At 55.1% G+C, this 25,459-nt stretch overlaps 1 protein-coding gene across 1 annotated transcript; it reads left to right on the forward strand.

The window, feature by feature from the left end:
• Positions 1-513: 513 nt before the first annotated feature.
• NPC1L1 (NPC1 like intracellular cholesterol transporter 1) lies at positions 514-23,708 on the forward strand. Its single transcript, XM_066239507.1, has 19 exons — positions 514-950; positions 2,460-3,988; positions 5,170-5,270; positions 5,566-5,738; positions 5,925-6,053; positions 6,367-6,549; positions 7,093-7,207; positions 7,351-7,478; positions 7,852-7,989; positions 8,232-8,321; positions 19,042-19,232; positions 19,397-19,524; positions 20,039-20,165; positions 20,285-20,340; positions 20,797-20,947; positions 21,076-21,307; positions 21,437-21,550; positions 21,628-21,790; positions 21,921-23,708. The coding sequence occupies exons 1-19, from the start codon at positions 897-899 to the stop codon at positions 22,103-22,105; spliced, it is 3,987 nt and encodes a 1,328-aa protein (XP_066095604.1). The 5' UTR covers positions 514-896; the 3' UTR covers positions 22,106-23,708.
• The last annotated feature ends 1,751 nt before the right edge of the window (positions 23,709-25,459 follow it).

The following is a 25,459-nucleotide window of genomic DNA, read 5'->3' on the forward strand; positions in this document are numbered from 1 at the left end:
TTCCTCCCCGTAGCTGCCTCCAACAGGTGACCCAATGTGAGATGTTCCCCATGGCAGACCTTATCAGCTCAGCCTTGGCTTTGGGGCCAAGGTCTGGCCCATCCTGACGATAGGGAGATCCCTATCGGGAGGCAGTAGAGAGTGAGTGCTGAGCACCTGTGCCCAGGTTGGGGGGGGGTGCTGCCTGGGGTCCCAGCCAGACAGGGGGCAGGTCACAGTAGGGCCGTGGCTCTCATATCCGGGGGACCTCTGTGCACTGTCAGATTCCAGTAAGCTGATTTTCCTCCTCCACCCAGAGGAGGAGACTGTTGTCACTGTATCACGCCACCCCTAATTGGTCTCCCAATTTGTCCCTCTGTTATCAGGCTGTTAATATTATTTAACTACAGTTGCTAAGGATGACAGTGCAAGGGTGTGTCCCAGAGCTGGCCTGGTCCCAAGAGGGGGCTGGGGACAGCGGATGTCTGAGGTCAGAGGTGGAGGGGTAGGTGGAGGGATGAGAGCGGCTGAGGAGAGGGTCTCAGGGACACGCTGAGGCCACCCACATCTTCCCTACTGGTGCTTTCTGCAGCAGAGGCTGAGTGTGGGGCCGTGGAAGTCTCCGGGCGGCTCGGCCCTCAGCTTAGGTCAGCTTAGGTGGCTTTGGGAAGCGAGTGAAGGGGACACCCCGCACCTCTGCTGGGAGGCTCATCTAAGATGGTGGCCCAGGCTGGGAGGGGCAGGCAGTGGATGATTAACCAGCGGCACCACTATTGGTCCCCAGCCCGGTCAGGCCAGACTGTCCCTGGGTGGGAGGCCGGCTTCCTGTGTTCCCTGGACCCGGACCCAGCCCTTGGCTGTGCCTCCCGTCTGGGTGGCCTGCCCCCACTTCCCTCTAATACTCTCCTGGCACCAGGATGGCAGAGGCCGGCCTGGGGGGCTGGCTGTTCTGGACCCTGCTCCTGCAGTCGGTGAGTCTGGAACCTGCGTCCACTCCCCGAGGCCTCCCATCGAGGGTACCGGGCAGGGGGCTTCTTATTTTTAAAAAATATTTTTTCCATTGATTTGAGAGAAAGAGAGAGGGGAAGGGAGGGAGAGAGGGAGGGAAATATCAACCCTTGTTTCACTTAGTTGTTCCATTTAGTTGTGTACTCACTGATTGCTTCTCTTTTTCTTTTCTTTTTAAAAATTTTTCTTAATTGAGAAGTGGGGAAGCAGAGACTTCTGCACGTGCTTGGACCAGGATCCATGCAGCAAGCCCCCTAGGGGTCGATGCTCTGCCCCTCTGGGGCTGCTGCTCTGTTGCTTAGCAACTGAGCTATTTTAGCGCCTGAGGTGAGGCCATGGAGCCATCCTCAGAGGCTGGGGCCAACTTGCTCAAACCATTCGAACCATGGCTGTGGGAGAAGAAGAGAGAAAAAGAGAGAGAAGGGGGAGGGATGGAGAAGCAGATGGGTACTTCTCCTGTGTGCCCTGACTAGGAATCAAACCCAGGACTTCCACACACCAGGCTGATGCTCTACTACTGAGCCAACTGGCCAGGGCCCATTGATTGCTTCTTGTATGTGCTCTAACCTGGAGTTGAACCCATGACCTCTGGAACACCAGGACGATGCTCTATCCACTGAGCCACCCAGCCTGGGCTGCAAGGGGTTTCTTGATGACAGTGAAGGAAGGCCTGCATCTGGGGGGGGGCAATTTTCAGACAGATGAGGGATCCCACCCCCTAGAGGAGGGGTGTGGGGAGAGGGTCCCGGACTGTCCAAGTCTCCAGATCCTGTCGTTAGAGGACACAGGGCTGGGGAGGGGGCAGCTGGACTAGGTGTGACCAAGTGCCTCCCAGCCCAGGTCCACTGTGGATGCCCTGGTCTGAGGCGGCTGGTAGGGTCGCTTCTGAGATTCTCCCAATGTGGAGTCAGCGTCTGGGGTTGGGGGAAGGTCTGGGCTCCAGCCTCTTGTGTTTCTCGCTCAGGTCTAGCAGAGCGGGTGAAGGCTCTTGGCCCTGGTGTGTGTGTGTGTGTGTGTGTGTGTGTGCGTGCGTGCACACCCATGGGACACTGAGCATAGAGGCTCCAAGAGGGTCCCTGGCAGCCACTGGAGATGGTGATGGTGCCTCATGTGCACAGGGCCTGGAGTCCGCCTGGGACTCCAGGAATCAGTCTGTGACCTCTGCAGGGTCACTGTTTCGTAGTGGGACCTCACGGCGGCCTGCGAGGGCCTCCTCACCCATTCCCTTCCCCTCCAGCGTGACCATGCTAAACGCAGGCCTGTCTGGTCACCTTCCTCTCCTCAGTGACCTGGTCGCTCAAGATGAAGGCCTGGCCACAGTGTGCACCAGCACCTCTCCCCTGGGCTCCCTGTCCCTGGCACTGTGTGGCTGCCATGCCCACCACCCGCCCTGCCCTGTGTCCATCCTAACCCCATGCCCTCCCTGGCCACCCGTCTGATGGTGCCCATGGTGAGGCTGCCCTGCTCCACAGGCCTGGGCCGAGCAGTACACACCCAACCACCAGCTTGGCTACTGCGCCTTCTACGATGAGTGTGGGAAGAACCCTGAGCTGTCTGGAAGTCTGGCCTCCCTGTCCAATGTGTCCTGCCTGTCCAACACGCCTGCCCGCCACATCACGGGCGACCACCTGGCCCTCCTGCGGCGGGTCTGCCCCCGCCTCTACACCGGCCCCAACAGCACCTACGCCTGCTGCTCCCGGAAGCAGCTGCTGTCCCTGGAGGCCAGCATGGCCATCACCAAGGCCCTGCTGACCCGCTGCCCGGCCTGCTCGGACAACTTCGTGAGCCTGCACTGCCACAACACCTGCAGCCCCGACCAGAGTGCCTTCATCAACGTGACGCGCGTGGCCGCGAAGGGGGCGGGCCAACCCCCGGCGGTGGTGGCCTACGAGGCCTTCTACCAGCGCAGCTTCGCGGAGCGGACCTACGACTCCTGCAGCCGGGTGCGCATCCCCGCCGCCGCCACGCTGGCCGTGGGCGCCATGTGCGGTGTTTACGGCTCCGCCCTCTGCAATGCCCAGCGCTGGCTCAACTACCAGGGGGACACAGGGAACGGCCTGGCGCCGCTGGACATCACCTTCCACCTGTGGGATCCCAGCCAGGCTGCAGGGAGCGCGATGCAGCCCCTGGACGCCGAGATCACGCCCTGCAACCAGTCCCAGGCTGACGGCACGGCGGCCTGCTCCTGCCAAGACTGTGCCACTTCCTGCCCAGCCATCACCCGGCCTGAGGCCCTGGACGCCACCTTCCGCCTGGGCCGCATGGCGGGCGGGCTGGCCCTTATCATCATCCTGTGTTCTGTCCTCGCTGTGCTCACAGCCTTCCTCACGGGACCCCGCCTGGGCGTCTGCAGGAGCAAGGGCCGGACGCAGGACCCCAAGGCTGGACCCAGCCTCTCCAGCAGGCTCAGCCTCTCCACGCACAACGTCCTCAGCCACTGCTTCCAGGGCTGGGGCACGTGGGTGGCCTCGTGGCCGCTGACAGTCCTGCTCGTGTCCCTCACCTTGGTGGTGGTCTTGGCTGGGGGCCTGGCCTTTACGAAACTGACCACAGACCCTGTGGAGCTGTGGTCAGCGCCCAACAGCCAGGCCCGGAGAGAGAAGGCGTTCCACGACCAGCACTTCGGCCCCTTCTTCCGAACCAACCAGGTGATCTTGACGGCACCGAATCGGCCCAGCTACAGGTATAACTCCCTGCTGCTGGGGCCCAAGACCTTCAGTGGGGTGCTGGACACCGGCCTGCTGCTGGAGCTGCTGGAGCTGCAGGAGAAGCTGCGGCACCTGCAGGTGTGGTCTCCCGAGGAGCAGCGCAACATCTCCCTGCGGGACCTCTGCTACGCCCCCCTCAACCCGCACAACACCAGCCTCTCCGACTGCTGCATCAACAGCCTCCCGCAGTACTTCCAGAGCAACGGCACGCGCCTGCAGCTCACCGCCAACCAGACACTCACGGGGCAGACCTCCGAGGTGAACTGGAGGGACCACTTCCTCTACTGCGCCAAGTGAGTCCTGCACGCCGGCACCGGGCAGGTGCTGGCGCGGTGCGGCCTCCGGGGGCCCGGCCCAGGCACAGCTGCCGAGGGGCCACGTGGCTCTGGGTCTGGGTCTCAGGAGCTGCACCGCCGCTCGGTGGGGTCCTGCTCGCTGGGGTCGGCAGTGTACACGTGGGCCTCACAGCCTTTCTGCAGAGCTCCTGACCACAGGGAGCATCCCTGGTTTCCGCGTGGAGTAGGAAAAGGGCTGTGGCCTGTCTGGATAATTGTGCCTCTCCCACGTGTGGTCTTCTCTTAACCGTTAGCGGCCGCGTGGTGTGGGAGCCACATCGGCGGCCTGTGTGTGCTTTCCACGCTCAAGAGCAAAAGGGTAAAAAGCGAAGAGCATCGTCGTATCATTGTGAAAAGAGTTCTGACCTTGTGGACCCTGCAGACCACACGGAAAGCCCCTGGTTAGGGGGTGAGCCTGGTCTGGGCTGCTGCCCAGGGTCTGTGCCTGAACCCCGGGCACCCTCAGAGCTGCAGGTCAGGGGGAGCTCGGACCCGGGTCCCAGCCCTCACGCTGGCTTCATTTTGATTCTGGATGCTCACAACCGCTCTTGGGTGGTCCGATTATCCCCATGCAGAGACAGGGAGACTGAGGCTTAGAGGGGTGCAGTGAACCACCCCAGGTCACACAACGGTGGTAGCCCCTGGACTGCCGGTGAGCAATGGGCTCATTTCCCCAGTGCCCGTCATCCAGTACCTGGGATGCGCTTGCCGAAAGGACTCGGTTGAAGGCGTACAGACTGGCTCGAGGTCACCGGGTCGGCAAATTGCTGCCCACAAGAAAGAGATACGCCCGGGGCCTGGAGGGTCCCAGGCGGCCGAAGGAGGGAGCCAAGGGCAGCATGAAGCCCGTGGGCCTCTCTTGGTTCTTGGACTGGGGACTCTCCAGGCCCTGCCCCAGGGGCCAAGTGTGGGGCTCACCCACTCGCCCCGTTTGTCCTGTCTGGGGTGAGGCGACCAGTCCGGTCGAGCGGCTGGGGATCGGGCAGCCCTGGTCCAGGAGCTCCGGGCCACACTGCGGTGGGCCGTGTGAGATTCTGTTGGGAGAAGTGATTCCGACCATGTGGTCAGGAGGTGGTGCTGACCTGGGGGCGGGCAGGCGGCAGGAGCAGGGCCTGGGAAGGTCGTTCCTCTCCCTCCAGTGCCCCACTCACCTTCAAGGATGGAACGGCTCTGGCCCTGAGCTGCATGGCTGACTACGGGGCCCCCGTCTTCCCTTTCCTGGCTGTGGGGGGCTACAAAGGTAAGCCAGGGCCCCGAGGAGGCCACGGGGCCAACGTGAGCACGGGGCAGAGGGGGAGGGCAGTGACGTGTTTCTCGCTGCCCCTGGGTGGCTGCATTGGGGGGCTGCGGGGGCTGCAGACCCACCCGTCCTCAACTCCCTCCTTCTTGTCCTGGCAGTGCTGCTGAGACCCCCTGGCTGTGCCTTTGGCTGAGACGAGGAAGTGGGAACAGGGTTAGACAGTGACTCAAATAAGAGGGTGCGGGAGGGGTGGCCGGGGGGAGGCTGCTGGGTCGCTGAGCACCTCCCTTCCCAGGGAACAACTACTCTGAGGCAGAGGCCCTGATCATGACCTTCTCCCTCAACAACTACCCTCCCGGGGACCCCCGGCTGGCCCAGGCCAAGCTCTGGGAGGGGGCCTTCTTGGACGAGATGCGGGCCTTCCAGCAGCGAATGGCGGGCACGTTCCAGGTCACGTTCATGGCGGAGGTAAGGCTGCAGGGTCCATGGCTCGGGGATGGACCAGGTGGCGTGGCGAGGGTTCCTGTGGCCTCATCCCGACCGCTCCTGAGTGATGCTGGACTGGGGTCGCCCACCCAGGAGGATGAGGGGTGGGGACGCTGCCTTGTGGGACCCACAGGTCAAGGGTCAGCATGCTGGTGGGGGTGTCCACAGCGCTCCCTAGAGGATGAGATCAGCCGGACCACGGCCCAGGACCTACCCATCTTCGCCATCAGCTACCTGGTCATCTTCCTGTACATCGCGCTGGCTCTGGGCAGCTACACCAGCTGGTACCGCTTGCTGGTGAGGAAGGGGGCATGGTGAGAGGCATTGAGGACCTTCCCCACCAGAGCACCTCAGTGCACAGGGGCTACCCGGGGCTGGCCCCTCTTGGAAGTGCTCTGTTCTGCTCCCTGATAGACCCCACTGTGAAATGCAAACCCAGGACGTAGAGCTCCTTGCAGGGCGGCTCCTCCAACGTGGCCTGGGGCCCATCTCTAGCCTTGCATCAAGCCATCCCGTTGCAGGTGGACGCCAAGGCCACGCTGGGCCTGGGCGGGGTGGCCGTGGTGCTGGGGGCCCATCTCTAGCCCTGCATCAAGCCGTCCCATTGCAGGTGGACGCCAAGGTCACGCTGGGCCTGGGCGGGGTGGCTGTGGTGCTGGGCTCCGTCATGGCCTCCATGGGCTTCTTCTCCTACCTGGGCGTCCCCTCCTCCCTGGTGGTCCTCCAAGTGGTGCCGTTCCTGGTGCTGGCCGTGGGGGCCGACAACATCTTCATCTTCGTCCTCGAGTACCAGGTAGGTGGGCGGGTGTCCTGCGGCCTGGCGCCCTCATCCCGGAGGCGCTGGGGGGTTTCTGGACCTCCCTGTCCTGACGCTGGTCTCCACTGTCCCTGGGAACGCGTGCTGCGCTAAGCGTCTGTCCCTCACATAAGCGCATTTGTGCCCCGTGTGTCACCTGCGCCCGCCCACGTGTCCCCTGGCGAGGGTGTCACGCTGCAGCTCAGGGCCACTCTTGTCTTTCTGCGGCCACGTAGTGTTCCGGGAAGGGCAAGTCAGAGTTGATTTAGCCCCTGCTGTTAGTGAACATTGAGGGACCCAGCGGTTGTTGGGACAGGGATGCCCTGGACTCTCTGAAACACTCCCAGCGTCCCTCTGGGCCAGACTCGGAGAACGGGCCGCAGGGACTTGTGTGTCAGCAGGGTCTTCTCTGACTGAGGATGGCGGCCCATCCCTAGGGCTTGGCCAGGCCTCTGGGCAACGGTCATGTGTGGGGAGTGAAGGCATGTGCCATCTCCGCTGGCTGGCCCTGCATCTGGGCTTTGCTGTCCCCCCTCCCAGAGGCTGCCGCGGAGACCTGGCGAGCGGCGGGAGGCCCACATCGGCCGGGCACTGGGCAGCGTGGGACCCAGCATGCTGCTGTGCAGCGTCTCTGAGGCCATCTGCTTTTTCCTGGGTGAGCCTGGGCAGGCCCACCCCATCCCAGCCCCCACCCGGCGCTGGACAGCTGTGGAGACTGGGGTGCGGGCAGCCCCTTTCCCCCTGCCCCTGTGTGAGCAGGTTCCATGCCCTGAGAGTCACTTTCGTCCTCTCTCCCAGGGGCCCTGACCCCCATGCCCGCCGTGAGGAACTTTGCACTGACCTCTGGCCTCGCGGTGATCCTGGACTTCCTGCTGCAGATGTCTGCGTTCGTGGCCCTGGTGTCCCTCGACAGCAGGAGGCAGGAGGTAGGGGACCCGGCTGGCCCCATTTTGGCAGGGATGGGTGGCTTCACTTTGCAGAGAAGGCCCGGAGTCGGGCTTGGGCTATGGCACTGTGAGAGAGTATTTGGGCCATGTCATCCCCAGTGTACCACAGAAAAATAATTTTGTTTTGGTCACTTCGAGGAACATGATTAGACTTCCTCAAGTACATGAGGTCTTGAAATAAACTATAAATCAGAGGTTGGCAGGGAGCCACTGTCTCTGCGACAGCACAGAATTCAAAGGGATATTATCAGAGTAGAAAGGTGCCACACTGGCATGTCCCCTGGGGCCCCGGAAGGAGGGAGGTGGTCCCCGGGTCTGCCTTGGGGCCACCTGGACGGGCTGCTTCCCCCAGGCCTCCCGGCTGGACTTCTGCTGCTGCTTCCGTGCCCAGGAGTTACCCCCGCCTGGCCAAAGAGAGGGCTTCCTGCTCCGATTCTTCCGCAAAGTCTATGCCCCACTCCTGCTGCACCGGGTCACTCGTGTGGTCGTGGTGAGTGGGGCGGGAGGGGCAGCTGGGGTCCTCACACGCCGGGGGAAAGGGCAGGGGCTGCTCAGCCTGACTGTTACCTTGCACTCAGCAACGAGAGCTCACCCAGGCCCCGGTCCCGAAGCACAGGGTGGGGGTGGCAGTGGGACTCAAATCCAACATTCCCGAGAGCAGCCACCGGGGCCCAGGTGGGGAGACCGGGGAACCCCATGTGGGCAGACCCTCACGGGTGACTCCCTCTCCAGGTGCTGCTGTTTCTGGCTCTGTTTGGAGTGGGTCTCTATTTCATGTGCCACATCAGTGTGGGGCTGGACCAGGAGCTGGCCCTGCCCAAGGTGAGCTGTGTGCTGCGGCCTCAGTGCCCCAGGCGGTGGATGGGTCTGCAGCATGCAGGAGTGGAGCAGCCTGGACCCCGGGGCTGGTGGGGTGGAGTGGACCTGGGGAGAGACCCATGTCCCGCAAAACACACACCCTGTCCTCATTAACCACTGACTCCCCACCGCCCCCTCCCTCTGCCAGGGTACCGCCATGCTGAATTCTGTCTCTGATTTCGACTCCCCCAGGGACTGCATAGGAGTGGAGTCACAGAGTGTGTGTCCTTTTGTGTCTGGTTTCTTTCACTCAGCGTATTGTCCTCAAGGTCCATCCATGTTGTAGACCAGGGGTCCCCAAACTACGGCCCGTGGGCCACATGCAACCCCCTGAGGCCATTTATCCGGCCCCCACCGCACTTCTGGAAGGGGCACCTCTTTCATTCGTGGTCAGTGAGAAGAGCATAGTTCCCATTGAAATACTGGTCAGTTTGTTGATGTAAATTTACTTGTTCTTTATTTTAAATATTGTATTTGTTCCCGTTTTATTTTTTTACTTTAAAATAAGATATGTGCAGTGTGCATAAGGATTTGTTCATAGTTTTTTTTATAGTTGGGCCTTCCAACGGTCTGAGGGACAGTGAACTGGCCCCCTGTGTAAAAAGTTTGGGGACCCCCTGTTGTAGAGGTATAGAGATTCCCTTCCTTTTTAAATCAAAGGCGCGTAAGCCCGGGACCATCTGCATATTAAAAGGGTGATACACCCTGTCCCAGTGGGGTATATTCCCAGAGGGAAGGGATGGGAAATCCATCGATGCAATACGCCACATGAACAGAGTGGAAATAAAATCAGATGGCCTTCTCAGTGGACATAGAACACGCATTTCACAAAATCCCCCATTTAATGAGAAAAAAAACTCCTCAGAAAAGTAGTATTACGGGAAAATATGTTCGTTAAGGAGCATCTGTGCTGTTGAATTCCGTGTGTTAGTGATTTGTTGAGGGTTTTTGCGTTAATGTTCATAATGTAAAATATTGGCGCATTTGTCGGTGGTTTTCCTTTCCTTGTGGTTAGTGTCTTCGCCTGGCTTTGGTTTCAGGGCAATGCTGGCCTTTAGTGAGTGAAAAGTGTTGTCTTCAACTTTTTAGAAGAGTCTGAGTAGCATTGGTGTTAATTGTTCTTTATTTATTTATTTATTTATTTATTTATTTATTTGTATTTTTCTGAAGCTGGAAACAGGGAGAGACAGTCAGACAGACTCCCGCATGCACCCGACCGGGGATCCACCCGGCACGCCCACCAGGGGGCGAAGCTCTGCCCACCAGGGGGCGATGCTCTGCCCCTCCCGGGCGTCACTCTGTTGCGACCAGAGCCACTCCAGCGCCTGAGGCAGAGGCCGAGGAGCCATCCCCAGCGCCTGGGCCATCTTTGCTCCAATGGAGCCTCGCTGCGAGGAGGGGAAGAGAGAGACAGAGAGGAAGGAGAGGGGGAGGGGTGGAGAAGCAGATGGGCGCTTCTCCTGTGTGTCCTGGCCGGGAATCGAACCCGGGACTTCCGCACGCCAGGCCGACGCTCTACCACTGAGCCAACCGGCCAGGGCCGGTGTTAATTGTTCTTTAAATGTTTGGTAGAACTCACCAGGGAAGCCATCCAGTTGTGGTCAGACAACATGCTGACCACATATCTATGTTTGTAAATGTTGAAACTTGATTTGTGGTCTAACACATGGCTTTTATCACAGAGAATGTCCCCTCTGTATCTGAGACGAGACGGAGGTGCATTCTGTTGCTGCTGGGTGGAGTGTTCTGTGTTTGTCTGTGAGAGCTAGCGGCTTGTTGTGTTGTTCAAGTCCTTTACTTAGCCTTCCTCGTCCATGTCTGGTTGTTCCACTCATGACTGAGAGTGGGGTGTTGAACTCTCCTCCTATTATTGTCAAACTTTCCAATTCTACCTTTAACTCTATTTTTGCTTCATAGATTTTGATGGTCTGTCAGTAGGTGCATTAATGTTTATACACACTTGTTTTTCCTGCATCGAACCTGCATTTATTCATATATTACGTTCTCCTTTGTCTCTTGTAAGCGTGCTGATTTGAAGTCTATCTTGTCTGATGTGAGTAGAGCCACACCCCTACACGCTTTTGGTGACATTTGCATAGAATACCTTTTCCGTCCCTTTCTCTTTCAACCTGTGGGTGTCTTTGGATCTCAGGGGAGTCTTTTGCAGACAGCAGACAGCTGGATCATGTTTTTTGATCCCTTCTGACAATCTCTGACTTTTGATTGGAGAGGTGCATCTATTTACACGTAATTACTGGTAAGGAATTACTGTTTGTTTTCCACATGCCTTATAGCACTGTTTTGTTTGTTTGCTTGTTTTTGTTTTGTCTCTCATTCCTGTATTAGTAGTCTTTTGTGTTTAGTTGATTTTTATTAGGAAAAACTTCAAAATGGCTTTCTTGGCCCTCTCCTCCTGGGAGCATGCCCCCACCGTCGTTACCTCTCAGGCAAGCATCTCCTGAACTCTTAGGGCCCCTGTGAGACTTCCCACCAGGGGAGCAGTGAGCAGTCGCAGCTTGTCCTGGCTGAGCCCCCTGAACCTGTCTCCAAGACCCCTTTTCTCTGACTTTCCGGTGAGCTGACAACAGCCCCACCCAGGCCCTCTCCTGTGGCTTCTTTTGTCCTAAATCCTTCCTTGTTTCACTGTCCCCAGCTTTAGTACACATACTCTCAAAATTAAAAAAAAAAAAAAAAATTAAAATTCCCTTCTCGTTTGCTTTGGTGTGTGCGCTTATGGCTGTTTTCTTCGTGGTTACCTTGGGCGTTTCATTTAACATCCTGAAGTTCTAACGCTCCGATTTGAATTTACAGCAGCCGAACTCCAATAACATATGGAAACTCTGCTCCATTACAGCTGTCTCCACCTCTTTTAATGATCGATATCTCAAAATCACATCTTTGTATAGTGTGCGCCCCAAAACATAGACTAATAATTTTATGTATTAGTTTCTTAAGTCTTGCACAGATCAAAGAGTAGGGTTACAAATCAAAGTTACAATAATACTAGAATTTATAATTGCCTGTGTGCAGTTGGCTCTTGAATAATGTGGATTTGGATGGCAGAGGTCTCCTTCCTTACATGCAGTTTTTTTCAATGAATATATCGGAAATTTATTTTGGAGATTTGTGACGATTTGAAAAAACTTATAGACGAACTATGTAGCCTAAAAAGAAAAAAAAAAACAAAAAACTTAGGTATGTAATGCATACATAAAATAGATGCAGATACTAGTCTATTTTATCATCTACTACCATAAAAATATACCCAAGTCCGTTCTTAAAAGCTAAAATTTACCAAATCTTGGCCCTGGCCAGTTGGCTCAGTGGTAGAGCGTCAGCCTGGCGTGCAGAAGTCCCGGGTTCGATTCCCGGCCAGGGCACACAGGAGAAGCGCCCGTCTGCTTCTCCACGCCCCCCTCTCCTTCCTCTCTGTCTCTCTCTTCCCCTCCCGCAGCCAGGGCTACATTGGAGCAAAGTTGGCCGGGGCGCTGAGGATGGCTCTGTGGTCTCTGTCTCAGGCACTGGAATGGCTCTGGTTGCAACAGAGTGACGCCCCAGATGGGCAGAGCATTGCCCCCTGGTGGGCATGCCGGGTGGATCCCGGTCGGGCGCATGGGGGAGTCTGTCTGACTGCCTCCCCGTTTCCAACTTCAGAAAAATACAAAAAAAAAAATACAAAAAAATTTTAAAATTTACCAAATCTTACTCACACGAACACTTACAGACTGTATATGGTGCCACTTGCCATGGTGAGAAATATAAATCCTAACACATAGAATCCACCCTAGTGCGGACGGTGCGTGCTGCTGCGTCCTCTTGTGGTCCCCTCCTGTAGCTGTTGCCATGAGCTCAAGCGTTGGAAGCGACCACTGACGATGCGTACAACGCTGGTCATCTCTACATGGGTTCGTCTCTCCAGCAACTTGTGCATTGCAGGGAAAAGTGACCTCTCCCAGTTCTCGTGTCTCTTTCACTGTGTTTAGTGCAACACCTTTCTCTGTGAAGAACAACGAGGGGCCCACAGGAAGGGCCACCAGTGATGCTGGAAGTGCTCCCAAGAAGCGGAAAAAAGTCCTGGCCTCAGAAGAAAAAGCTGAATTGCTTGAAACGTACGTTGGACTGAGGTCTGCAGCTTGACCACCATCTCGGTCCGACACGAATGAGTCCAGTGTAAGGACCATTGTAAAAAAAAAAAGAAAAAAGAAAATGGAAAAGAAATTTGCGAAGCCCTCGCTGCAGCTACGTCAGCAGGCAAGAAAACGTGGCACTTTTTGTGAGACGCATTTTTATCTCGTACCGGAAATGCAGCTTCTGTGTGTGTGCAGGGCTGATGTGAGAACGGCTCACCGACAGACTCTCGATAGGATTCGAGAAAAAGAGGCGCCGTCGTGCGACACGGCAAAAGGAAGGTGGAGGATCTCACTCCGGAGAAGTCGATGCCAGCAAAGGGATGGTTTGATCACTTTCGAAAGAGGTTTGGCTTAAAAAAAAATGTCAAGGTAACAAGAGAAGTAGCTTCTGCTGACCAAGAGACAGCGGATGGGTTCCCAGGCACCGTTAAGACAACCGCTGAGGGCCCTGGCCGGTTGGCTCAGCGGTAGAGCATCGGCCTGGCGTGCGGGGGACCCGGGTTCGATTCCCAGCCAGGGCACATAGGAGAAGTGCCCATTTGCTTCTCCACCTCTCCCTCCTTCCTCTCTGTCTCTCTCTTCCCCTCCCGCAGCCAAGGCTCCATTGGAGCAAAGATGGCCCGGGCGCTGGGGATGGCTCCTTGGCCTCTGCCCCAGGCGCTAGAGTGGCTCTGGTCAAGGCAGAGCGACGCCCCGGAGGGGCAGAGCATCACTTCCTGGTGGGCAGAGCGTCCCGCCCCTGGTGGGCGTGCCGGGTGGATCCCTGTCGAGTGCGTGCGGGTGTCTGTCTGACTGTCTCTCCCTGTTTCCAGCTTTAGAAAAATACAAAAAAAAAAAAAAAAAGACAACTGCTGAGGAGAAAGGATGTCTGTCTGAACAGGTTTGCAACTCCGATGAAAGTGCTCACTCTGAGAGGGAGGGGATGCCATAAAAGACATTTATTTATTAGTACGGCGCAGAAGCGAGCACCAGGATTTAAGGAGGAAGGAAGGGATGAGCTGACTACTGCGGTGTGCAAACGCAGCTGGGTTTATGAGCAGCACCACCCTCACCTGTAGAGTTGCTTGTCTCAAGCCTCGAAAGGAAGATAAATGCCACTGTTGGCCTTTGTCAGGTTGTTCCACAAGGGGGTCTGGACAACAAGAACCTGTTTCTGGATCAGCTGCATTGATCATTTGTCCCTGAAGTCAGGAAGCACCTGGCCCATAAGGGACCGCCTCTAAAGTTACTTTGATATTGGACAATGTCCCTGGTCAACAGGCACCGGAGTGGTCTCCCGGCCCCCAAACATGACATCTCTAAATCAGCCTCCAGATCAGGGGCCTTAAGGACCCTGTGGGTTCATCACAGACGGCCTCTGTGGACGGGCTGTCAGCTTTATGGACGAGAACCCTGACAGAGACTGTCATTCAAGTCTGGAAGGGTTACACCACTGCAAGAGGCATCGTCGTTACAGAAAAAGCCATGAAAGCCATCGCCCCTGAAACAATGAATTCCCGCTGGAGAAAACTCCGGTCAGATGTTGTACACATCTTCCCAGGACCGATGACAGAGATGACAAACATGGCAAAAAAGGTAGCGTGGGGGCGTGAAAGGCTTCACGACCTGGATCTTGGAGACCTTGGAGAGATAACCGACACCACTCCGGGGGACTTAACAGAAGGAGACTCGGCAGAGGCGGGTGCTTCTGAACCAGGACAGGAAGACGAGGAAGAAGGCGCGGACGCAGCAGAGACAGAAAGCAGGAAGACAGTCCTGCAGAAGCGTTCTCGTCCCTCAGGACTGCTCCAATCTCTTTCATGACCCGGACCTTTCTGTGACTCAGGCACGCCGACTAAAGCAAACTGAAGAAGGGGAACAACACGGGGACAATTCTAGACACGAATAAGTGAAAAAGTCAGACAGAAATGACAACGTATTTCCATAAAGTTACCCCGAGGGGCCTGTCCTTCACCCCCTTTTCCGCCTACTCAGCATGAAGACATTTACGATGACCGCCTTCCACTTAACGAACAGTTAACAACCACGATGCTGTATGGTGAATCGGTTGTGTGTGTGCGTGAGGGTCTCCCTGCGAAAATCTAAAAACCATGGCAACCCTACACGAGATATTTTTTGTCTTGTCCTCATCGTCATTGCCTCAGTTTGCATTGTGTTGAACACTGTGCAAGATGTGCTGGAAAGTGGGTGGCCCATCCACACACAGGCACAAGGTGAGTGACGTTAGTATAAATTAATAATGTATTAGTTTTCTTACTGTTTTATAACTGGGCTTTCAGGGAATTATATTACCTTACAGAATACCCCTCTCTCTCTCTCTCATACTTGGAGAAACTATCAGTCTCTATCACAGCTAGGTGGTTTTTTAAAAAAAATATAACAACGTTTCCAATATTGTGTTATGTGTATGACTGTAAGACAGTAAGCCATAAAAATTCATTGATCAGTGTACAAGCTACCGTGAAGCAATCATATCAATCACACTTAGCTGCCATAAAGCAATCACATTGCTTCTTCTTCGCGATCAACGGCTGAATCGTTACACTCGTCAATAAATATAAATTTCTTTTTCACATCATCTTTTCATTTTTGATGCCTTGGGTTAATAATAGTATAACATCTACAGTGTTTTGTATCATATATGACAATATTGATGTAGGTTCTGATAGATGATTCGTTTTGTAAACACATAACATAAACTTACCGTGCCAATAAGTCTGGCACAGACCTGTAAATGTATTTTCTCTCCCTTACGATTTCCTTAGTAACACTTTCTTTTCTCTAACTTCATTGCAAGAATACAGTGTGTCATGCATATAACAGACAAGATGTTTTAAGTCACTGTTATGTTACCAGTAAGGCTTCTGGTCAGCAGTCGGTTATAAGTAGTTAACTTTTGGGGGAGTCAAAATTTATAATGGGATTTTCAGCTGCATGTGGGGTTGGCAACCCTAACCCTTACGTGTTCAAGGGTCACTTACATATACCTTTGCCTGGGATTTTTTCTTTTTATGGTTTTGAGTTATACTCTAATGTTCTTACCCTTCAACCTGAAAGACTCCCTGTAGTAACCATCTTGCAGAAGCAGATCTGTAATAATAAACTCCTTCAGCTTTTGTTTGTCTAGGCATGTCTTAATTTGTCCCTCATTTCTAAAGAACAGTTTTGCCAGAGATAGGATTCTTTTTTTTTTTTTTTGAGATAGAGAATCTGTCCTTTTTTTTTTTTTCCTTTTTTTTTATTATTATTTTTTCTGAAGCTGGAAACGGGGAGAGACAGTCAGACAGACTCCCGCATGTGCCCGACCGGGATCCACCCGGCACGCCCACCAGGGGCGACGCTCTGCCCACCAGGGGGCGATGCTCTGCCCCTCCGGGGCGTCGCTCGGCCGCGACCAGAGCCACTTAGCGCCTGGGGCAGAGGCCAAGGAGCCATCCCCAGCGCCCGGGCCATCTTTGCTCCAATGGAGCCTTGGCTGCGGGAGGGGAAGAGAGAGACAGAGAGGAAGGAGGGAGGCGGGGTGGAGAAGCAGATGGGCGCTTCTCATATGTGCCCTGGCCGGGAATCGAACCCGGGTCCCCCGCACACCAGGCCGACGCTCTACCGCTGAGCCAACCAGCCAGGGCCCAGAGATAGGATTCTTGACTGACAGATTGTTTTTTCTCTTCAACACTTTGAAAATGCAAACCCACTGCTTTCTGGCCTCCAAGGTTTCTGATGAGGAATATGTTTATAACCTTATTAGGGATATTTGTATGTGGCGAGTCTCCTCTGTCTTGTTGCTTTCAAAATTCTCTCTTTGTTTTCAACGGCTGGCTTGCAACGTGCCTTGATGTCGGTCTCTAGGGGTTTGTTCAGCTTCTTGGATGTTTCTATTCATATCTTTCACCAAATTTGGGAAATTTCGGCCATTATTTCCATACATGATCTCTCTGGGATTCCCGTGATGTGTGTGTTGGTTTGCTTGATGGTGTCCCACAGGTCCCTTAGGGTCTGTTCACTGCTCCTAACCTTCTTCTTTCTGTTCCTCACTTCATCATTTCAATTGCCCTTTCTTCATGTTTGCTAATTTTTCTTTCTTTTTTTTTTAGTTGGTTCTAAAAATGTTTTATTTATTGATTTTAGAGAGAGAGAGAGAGAGAGAGGAAGGGAGAGAGAGAGAGAGAGAGAGGAAGGGAGAGAAAGAGAGAATGAGTGAGAGAGAGAGAGAGAGGAAGGGAGAGAGAGAAAATGAGAGAGAGAGAGACAGGAATATCAATTTGTTTCTGTGTGTGCCCTGACCAGGCATCAAACCAGCAACCTCTGTGCTTCAGGACTACCCTCTAACCATCTGAGCTAGTTGGCAGGGCACAGCTAAGTTTTCTTCTGACTACTCAAATATGCTTTTGAATTCCTATAGTAAAATTTTCTATTAGCTGTAACTTTTTCAGCTCCAGAATTTCTTTTTGTTTCTGTTTTATGTTTCCTCTTTGTTGATCTTTCTATTTCATTCAACATCGTTTTCTTGACTTTGACCATATCTTAATTTAGCTCTTTGAGCTGCTCTAAGACAAGTTTTATTATTTTTTTTTGTTTTTATTTTTGAGAGAGATAGGAAGGGAGAAAAAGAGAGAGAGAGAGAGAGAGAGAGAGAGAGAGAGAGGGAAGCATCAACTCATTGTTCCACTTGGTTGTGCCAATAACTGCTTCTCCTATGTGCCCTGACTGGGGCTTGAACTGGTGACCTTGGAGTTGAGCTGGTGCCATCAGGATGGAGCTAGAGACCTCCTCACTCCTGGGTGATGCTCTATTCACTGCACCACTGGCCAGGGAAACTAAGACAGTTCTTTTAAAGTCTTTGCCTAATGCGTTCACCATTCAACTTTCTCAGGGACAGTTTCCATTAGTTACTTTTTGTTTCTAGGTATGAGCCATACTTCTTTGATTCTTTGTATGTCTTGTGGCTGTTTGGTTGTTGAAAAATGGATATTTGAATCTTATCATATAGTAACTTCAGCGGTCAGACTCTCCCACTTTCCCTAGGTTTGCTTTTTGTTATTTAAGCTTTTTATTTTTTATTTATTTACTTTTTTGTATTTTTCTGAAGCTGGAAACAGGGAGGCAGTCAGACAGACTCCCACATGCGCCCGACCGGGATCCACCCGGCACGCCCACCAGGGGGCGATGTTCTGCCCATCCGGGGCGTTGCTCTGTTGCGACCAGAGCCACTCTAGCGCCTGAGGCAGAGGCCATGGAGCCATCCTCAGCGCCTGGGCCATCTTTGCTCCAATGGAGCCTTGGCTGCAGGAGGGGAAGAGAGAGACAGAGAGGAAGGAGAGGGGGAGGGGTGGAGAAGCAGATGGGCGCTTCTCCTGTGTGCCCTGGCCAGGAATCAAACCCAGGACTTCTGCACGCCAGGCCGATGCTCTACCACTGAGCCAACCAGCCAGGGCCTATTTTAGCTTTTTATTATTTGACTGTTGCTGGTGCCTTTGTCCTGCAAATGAGCCTTGGGGGTAAAATTAAAGTCATACCAAGTCTTTTCTGAGCCTTGCCTTTCCCTGAACTTTTGTGGTAACTGTCTAAGTTCCCATGTATTTGTAGTCACTTATGAATTTTCTATTTCTTTAAATGTCTGGCTCCCAAAATGAGAAAAAGGGGGAAAACCCCCCAGTAAACTGGGCACTTACCCTCGAGGTGGTGGAGGTGATGGTGACAGCGCACCTCGGAGATCAGAGGCAGCAATCTGATCAGAACACAGACTTCTGATATTCAGGAGCTGGGTCCTTATCGCCCACCCTGGATCCTGCAGGCTGTGCGTGCAACTCGCTGCTGGAATGTGTGCACGGCCGCCTTCTTCCGGGCTGAGCAGATAGGGATGGGTGGCTGCAACCATGCTAACTGCTGAGATTGGTTAAAATTAACCACCATCTAATGGCCAAGGTTTTTCCTGGAGCTTCAAGCCCTCGTTAGAACCCAGAGTTCCAAAATGGTTCCATGACACAGATTTCGCCCACCCATGCAGTGCTGTCCGGGTGGGGAGGTGGGGTCCTGGTGCTCCCACTCCCCCATCGCCCTTGATGTCCTTCCGAGGTTTTATGTCATAGGAAAAGGGGCCGTGAAGATGCCTGGCGCATGATCTCAAGGGTGTGCATGGGACGTTTACATGTGCAAGCACGTGTGGGTTGTGGTCACAGACCAGCCTGTTAGACTGTGGCTATGCCAAATAGGGGATAATAAGAAGGGATCAGTTACATATATGTGCACGTTTGTGTGTGCATCAGAGTGTGTTCATGGGGGCTGGAATCTGGACTCTGCTTGTACCTCCATGGGTATATTCTGTGCATCCACCTGTGATCATACCCGGACGTGTGTGCCTCTGTGGGGACACCTCCAACCGTGCAGCACTGTCACGGAACAGCCTCTGTGAACACGTGTGTCTGTGCGCGCACCTCTGTGGCTCTGAGCTGGGGTGACCCACAGGATGCCTCAGTGATGCACCTCTGTGGCTCTGAGCTGGGGTGAGCTCCTCAGGGTGCATGCAGTCTGGCCTCACTGACTGTTCTTCACTCCAGGACTCGTACCTGCTCGACTATTTCCTCTTCCTGAACCGCTACTTTAAGGTGGGTGCCCCAGTCTACTTCGTCACCACCGGGGGCTACAACTTCTCCAGCAAGGTGGGTATGAACAACATCTGCTCCAGCGCTGGCTGCGAAGACTATTCCTTAACCCAGAAGATCCAGTATGCTGCTGCGTTCCCTGAGCAGTGAGTGTCCCCGCCCCCACCCCCTCTGTGCCCCCCACTCCCTCTGGTTCCCCTTCCTGCCTTTCTGTCCCCACCCTGGGGAGGCCCAGGGTGGAGGCTGGCCGGGAAGGGTCCCCCAGCTGCCTGTCTGGTCCTGCCTCCTGACCCTCTGCCCTGGCCCTTAGGTCTTACTTGGCCATCCCTGCCTCCTCTTGGGTGGATGACTTCATTGACTGGCTGACTCCGGCCTCCTCCTGCTGCCGCATTTATGGCTCTGGTGCCAATAAGGGGGAGTTCTGCCCCTCGACCATCAGTGAGTGCAAGGCCTCTGGGGGCTCCCGGCCCCCGCAGCTTGGGGAAACTGAGGCGAGAGAAAGGAGAAACCTGGCGAGGCGCCCTGAGTCCCTCACACCGTCCTACAGGGTCATCTGGGGCAGAGCCCAGGCTCAGAGCACACGTGTGGATGAACAAGCCCAATGGGGGGCGCTTGGCTGGACCCCTGGGCACTCCCACACACATGTCTCTCCTGGGCACACGGGCTCTCATGGCCCAGGAATAAGCTGCTGCCTTTGTAGGTGGAGTGGGGAGGCCCCGTGGGCTGTTCCACTACCCCAGACTTCCTTTCCTCACCTGCCTGCGGGTTTGGCGATTTCTACAATGGAGAGAACCCCTCACAGAGGGAAATGCCAAATGCTCTCGGCCACACAGGCTGCCGCAGCTTGTGCGGGGCACGTGCCCAGGTGTGAGGGACATGCAGTGGCGGGAGGGACAGAGCAAGGTGGCCAGACCGTCGGTGCCGCTGCCTGCAGCCCCGGCTCTCTCTGCAGACTCGCTGGCCTGCTGGAGGAAGTGCGTGGACTTCACCCTGGGCCCGGTGCGGCCATCTGTGGAGCAGTTCCACAAGTACCTTCCCTGGTTCCTTGATGACCTGCCCAATATCAAATGTCCCAAAGGGTAGGCCTGGTGGGGCACTGTGAGGAGGGTGGGCGTGGGGAGCACAGGGGGTGGGAGGCTGGTGGAGAGGGCCTGAGGTGCACTGGTCCCTGGCCAAACCTTTCCTCCACCCACTCCAGCGGCCTGGCAGCGTACAGCACCTCTGTGAATCTGAGCCCCGACGGCCAGGTTCTAGGTAAGCGTGGCCTCACGTTTTGGGGAGGGTGTGAGTCAGTGGTTCCAGGGCCCACGAGCCACCCCCCGCCAGGGGACAGCCTCAATCTCCCATCTTCTCTCCTTCGTCGCTCATGGGGGCTTCCAGCCACCCCCCTGGAGGGCGTTGGTTACTCAGTTCCTCGTCCTCAGACGTCACCCCCACCTGCCCTGCTTCTGCCCCCCCTCAAGCCCACAGAACAGGATTTGGGTCCATGGATGACCCTGTGGCTCTGGCCATCAGAGGCGGGGCCGGGTTTGGTCTCACCCAGCTGCGGAGTCTGCAGGGCTGGTGCCAAACCCAACTGCAGGTCCCTTGCCCAAAGTTTAGTATGAATCCCAAAACGTTGGCAGCAGAGCCCTGAAGCCAGGTCCTCGGGGTCCTGAGGGCACCCGGAGCTGGCTTTGACCTTTGCTTTCTGCTCCTGGCTGGTGCCAGCCTCACGTTTCATGGCCTACCACACACCCCTGAAGAACTCGCAAGATTTCACAAACGCTCTGAGAGCCACTCGGGCGCTGGCGGCCAACATCACCGCCGACCTGCGGAAGGTGGCGGGCACTGACCCAGCGTTTGAGGTCTTCCCCTACACGTGAGGCCCTGGCGGCAGGCCACGGGGAGGGGCTGGGAGAGGGCCGCCCCGTGCCCTCGATGCGCTGCGCCCACCTCCAGAAATGGGTGTGGGCCACGTGCTGCGTCTGACCGCGCCTGCACCTGCAGGATCACCAACGTGTTCTACGAGCAGTACCTGACGGTGGTGCCCGAGGGCCTCTTCATGCTGAGCCTCTGCCTGGTGCCCACCTTTGCTGTCTGCTGCCTCCTGCTGGGCATGGACCTCCGCTCGGGCCTCCTCAATCTCTTCTCCATTGTCATGATCCTGGTGGACACTGTGGGCTTCATGGCCCTGTGGGGCATCAGCTACAACGCCGTGTCTCTCATCAACCTGGTCACGGTAATTGCCAGGCATGGGGCCTCACAGAGCATGCCCCGTTCTCTCCAGGGTCTAAGTTCTGCCCGCTGGCCTGGGTAGAGACCCCCCATCCCTGGCCTTTTTGAGGCTGATGTCCTTTTCTGCCTCCAGGCGGTGGGCATCTCTGTGGAGTTCGTGTCCCACATCACCCGCTCCTTTGCAATCAGCACCAAGCCCACCCGGCTAGAGCGGGCCAAGGAGGCCACCGTCTTCATGGGCAGTGCGGTGAGTGTGCAGACGGCCTCAAGAAGGCTTCAGCTGGCTGTCCTGTGCCCAGCCTGACACCTGCCTGTGACTCCTAGGTATTTGCTGGAGTGGCCATGACCAACCTGCCTGGCATCCTTGTCCTGGGCTTGGCAAAGGCCCAGCTCATCCAGATCTTCTTCTTCCGTCTCAACCTCCTCATCACCCTGCTGGGCCTGCTGCACGGCCTGGTCTTCCTGCCCGTCATCCTCAGCTACCTGGGTGAGTGCCCAGGTTTCTCCCACAGGCACTTCCCACGTCCCTGGAGGACCCACAGGTGCAGCACAGGGACCACCCCCGTTTGCCGGGTGAGGGCCAATGACTGTGCTCCTCTGTGTCTGTCCCTCTGCAGGGCCTGATGTCAACCCAGCTCTGGTGCTGGAGCGGAAGTGGGCAGAGGAGGAGGCCACAGCCAGGACAGCCTCCTGCTCAAAGCACTCCTCCACAATGAGCTCAGCCAACAACATCTATGTCAACCACGGCTTCGAAAATCCTGCCAAGAGTGTGGACAGCCTCAGCGACTCTCTGCCCCAGTGAGCAGAGCCCTGTCCAGGCTCCAGGGGCCACGAGGGCTCCTGTGGGAACTTTGACCAGCCTTTGCCTCAGGGGGCCTGGGAGAGGATGTCCCTGGGCGAGGGCCCAGCTTGGGACTCCCTTTGGCCTGTGAGTGCCACAGGGGTGTCCACCCCAGCAGCAGGTCTCTGGTTTCTTAGTCTTTCAAGACTCACTCAGCACAAGTTGGCCTCCTCCTACCCGGCACCTGGGTCTCGGGGTCCAGAAACAGACACACCATACTGGTTCTGGACTCAGAACTGTCCCACGCCGGCCTGCTTCCATCTACCTTCCCCCATTCACTGGGAAAAAACAAAACAAAGCCCTACTGTGGTGTCATAATGTCTTGAACACTCTTCAGTATTCTTGAGAACACAGAGCAGGACCCCCACCCCTGCAGAAGGCCAGGGAGGGGCTTCTTGCTGGTGCGGGAGAACAGAATGTTCTGGAAAACACTCTGGTCACATGGATTGACTCCACTAGAAAATGCCATTCAGTTTGGCCTCCAGTTTCTTTTTTTTTCTTACAGAGACAGAGAGAGAGTCAGAGAGAGAGGGATAGACAGGGACAGACAGGAACGGAGAGATGAGAAGCATCAATCATTAGTTTTTTGTTGCGTCTTGTGACACCTTAGTTCAGTGGTTCTCAACCTTTCTCATGCCGTGACCCCGGAATATAGTTCCTCACGTTGCGGTGACCCCAAACCAAAAAATAATTTTGGTGGCTACTTCATAACTGTAATTTTGCTACAGTTATGATTCAGAATATAAATACCTGATATGCATTATGTATTTTCCGATGGCTTTAGGCGACCCCTGTGTTTTGGTCGTCCGACCCCCGCTGGGGTCACGACCCACAGTTTGAGAACCGCTGCCTTAGTTGTTCATTGATTGCTTTCTCATATGTGCCTTGACCGCGGCCCTTCAGCAGACTGAGTGACCCCTTGCTCTATTCAGAGACCTTGGGACCAAGCTGGTGAACTTTTTTTGCTCAAACCAGATGAGCCTGTGCTCAAGCTGACAGGGTCTCGAACCTGGGTCCTCCGCATCCCAGTCCAACGCTCTATCCACTGCGCCACCACCTGGTCAGGCTGGCCTCCAGTTTCAATGATTATTAAGGTTGTTGCCACCAATCAAGGCTCCTCATGTGTCTCTGTAAGGCTGTGAGTTCTTGGGGACTGGGCTGGCCCTGCCCTCTGCCCCATACCTGGAGTGTTGGCCACGGCCTCAACCAGCCCAACCTGAACCTCCATGTAGAAGCATAAACCGAGGAACACCCTGCTCAATGCTGTGCACAACGGCACTTAATAAATGTCTGTTGAGGCCCTGGCCGGTTGGCTCAGCGGTAGAGCGTCGGCCTAGCGTGCGGAGGACCTGGGTTCGATTCCGGCCAGGGCACACAGGAGAAGCGCCCATTTGCTTCTCCACCCCTCCGCCGCGCTTTCCCTCTCTGTCTCTCTCTTCCCCTCCTGCAGCCGAGGCTCCGTTGGAGCAAAGATGGCCCGGGCGCTGGGGATGGCTCTGTGGCCTCTGCCCCAGGCGCTAGAGTGGCTCTGGTCGCAACATGGCGACACCCAGGAGGGTCGCAACATGGCGACGCCCAGGATGGGCAGAGCATCGCCCCCTGGTGGGCGTGCCGGGTGGATCCCGGTCGGGCGCATGCGGGAGTCTGTCTGGCTGTCTCTCCCTGTTTCCAGCTTCAGAAAAATGAAAATAAATAAATAAATAAATAAATAAATAAATAAATGTCTGTTGAGGCCCTGGCCGGTTGGCTCAGTGGTAGAGCGTCGGCCTGGCGTGCGGAAGTCCCAGGTTCGATTCCCGGCCAGGGCACATAGGAGAAGCGCCCATTTGCTTCTCCACCCCACCCCTTCTTCTTCTCTGTCTCTCTCTTCCCCTCCCGCAGCAGAGGCTCCATTGGAGCAAAGATGGCCCGGGTGCTGGGGATGGCTCCTTGGCCTCTGCCCCAGGCGCTAGAGTGGCTCTGGTTGCGGCAGAGCGATGCCCCTGAGGGGCAGAGCATCGCCCCCTGGTGGGCAGAGCGTCGCCCCTGGTGGGCGTGCCGGGTGGATCCCGGTCGGGCGCATGCGGGAGTCTATCTGACTGTCTCTCCCCGTTTCCAGCTTCAGAAAATTAAAAAAAATAAAATAAAATAAAAAAATAAATGTCTGTTGAGCAGAAATGGGATTTTATGTCACATGTCCTATTCTGGCTGCCTCTGGGCTTAAGATAATTTTTGTAAATTACACAAATGATACATGTGTGAGAGGGTGGTTTAGGGAAATATTAGTTAGTATTTTCCCCTCTCCCTTTCAAGAAAGTAGCCAGGCCATTGTGTGACCTTCCTTAGAAGTGATTTTCAGGAGAGGGGAGCAGCTGACCCCAAACCAGGAGGCACAAAGGTCCCAGACGTGGTGGTGCTGGCCAGAGCAGGGACCGATGGCTGCTTGCTTTCCGGAAACAGCCTGTAAGGGGGGCAATACCCAGAGAACCTGTTGGAGAAGCAAGGTGCTTTTGGGGAGGGAAGGACCCACTGTGCACATGGCCAGCTCCAGGAAAGGCTCTGTGCAGGGACAGTGGGCCAGAGGGTCAAGCAACATGGCCTTCCTGACCACCTTTCTCCAGAACCTTCTGCTCTGCTTGGGCTCCAGCCCCCAATCATTCGGTTGTTGAGTGGATTTGGCTGAGGAGCTGCTGTGACCTCATGCGAGGGGAGGACATACAAAACAGATATGTTCATGTGGATACATGTGTCATAGTGTATTCCATTGTAAGAACGGGTTGTTTGTTGTTTATAAAAATAAATAAATAAATTCCCTTGCCAGTGGGCTATCTGAATGTTCTCATTTATTTTTCTACTGAGTAGGCCCACAAACACTTATTTGGAATTCCAAAATCCCAAAAGCTCTGAAAACCTGGTTTGTTTATCTTTTGTAAATTTGAGACAAACTCATTTGGTGGCAAAACCTGATGGGAGAAGTGTCTATTTATACTCTTTATAAACAGGGTCTTCATAGCCTTCTCTCCACTTGGTGTGGGCAGCATGAGCAGGTTCGGTTACGGGCGATGGCCCACATTAGAGAAGTGCGGAGACCAAGATACTCGGTACCTTTCCAAAGCACATTCTACATTCTGAAATTCAACTCGCCTCTGGGATTTCAGGTATGGAACTGTGGACCAGTGCGATGTGCACATGTTTGCACACTTTCAGTTTGTGTGTGAGAGAGCCATCTGGAGGTACAGGCAAATGCTCCCTAAGCAGCAGTCCTGTGCACACAGCCAGCAGCAGGGGACAAGGTTGCCACTTCCCCTGTACCAATACCAGCACAACACCTCCTCT

This window comes from Saccopteryx bilineata, chromosome 7, assembly GCF_036850765.1.
Source record: "Saccopteryx bilineata isolate mSacBil1 chromosome 7, mSacBil1_pri_phased_curated, whole genome shotgun sequence".
In the NCBI taxonomy this organism is placed as follows: domain Eukaryota; kingdom Metazoa; phylum Chordata; class Mammalia; order Chiroptera; family Emballonuridae; genus Saccopteryx; species Saccopteryx bilineata.

Bases quoted from the DNA above. Each gene is read 5' to 3' on its own strand.
- NPC1L1 (XM_066239507.1), top strand. From the start codon at position 897: ATGGCAGAGGCCGGCCTGGGGGGCTGGCTGTTCTGGACCCTGCTCCTG. The intron at 7,208-7,350 runs GTGAGCCTGGGC...CCTCTCTCCCAG, and splicing joins GGCCATCTGCTTTTTCCTGG to GGGCCCTGACCCCCATGCCC. The intron at 7,990-8,231 runs GTGAGTGGGGCG...CTCCCTCTCCAG, and splicing joins GGGTCACTCGTGTGGTCGTG to GTGCTGCTGTTTCTGGCTCT.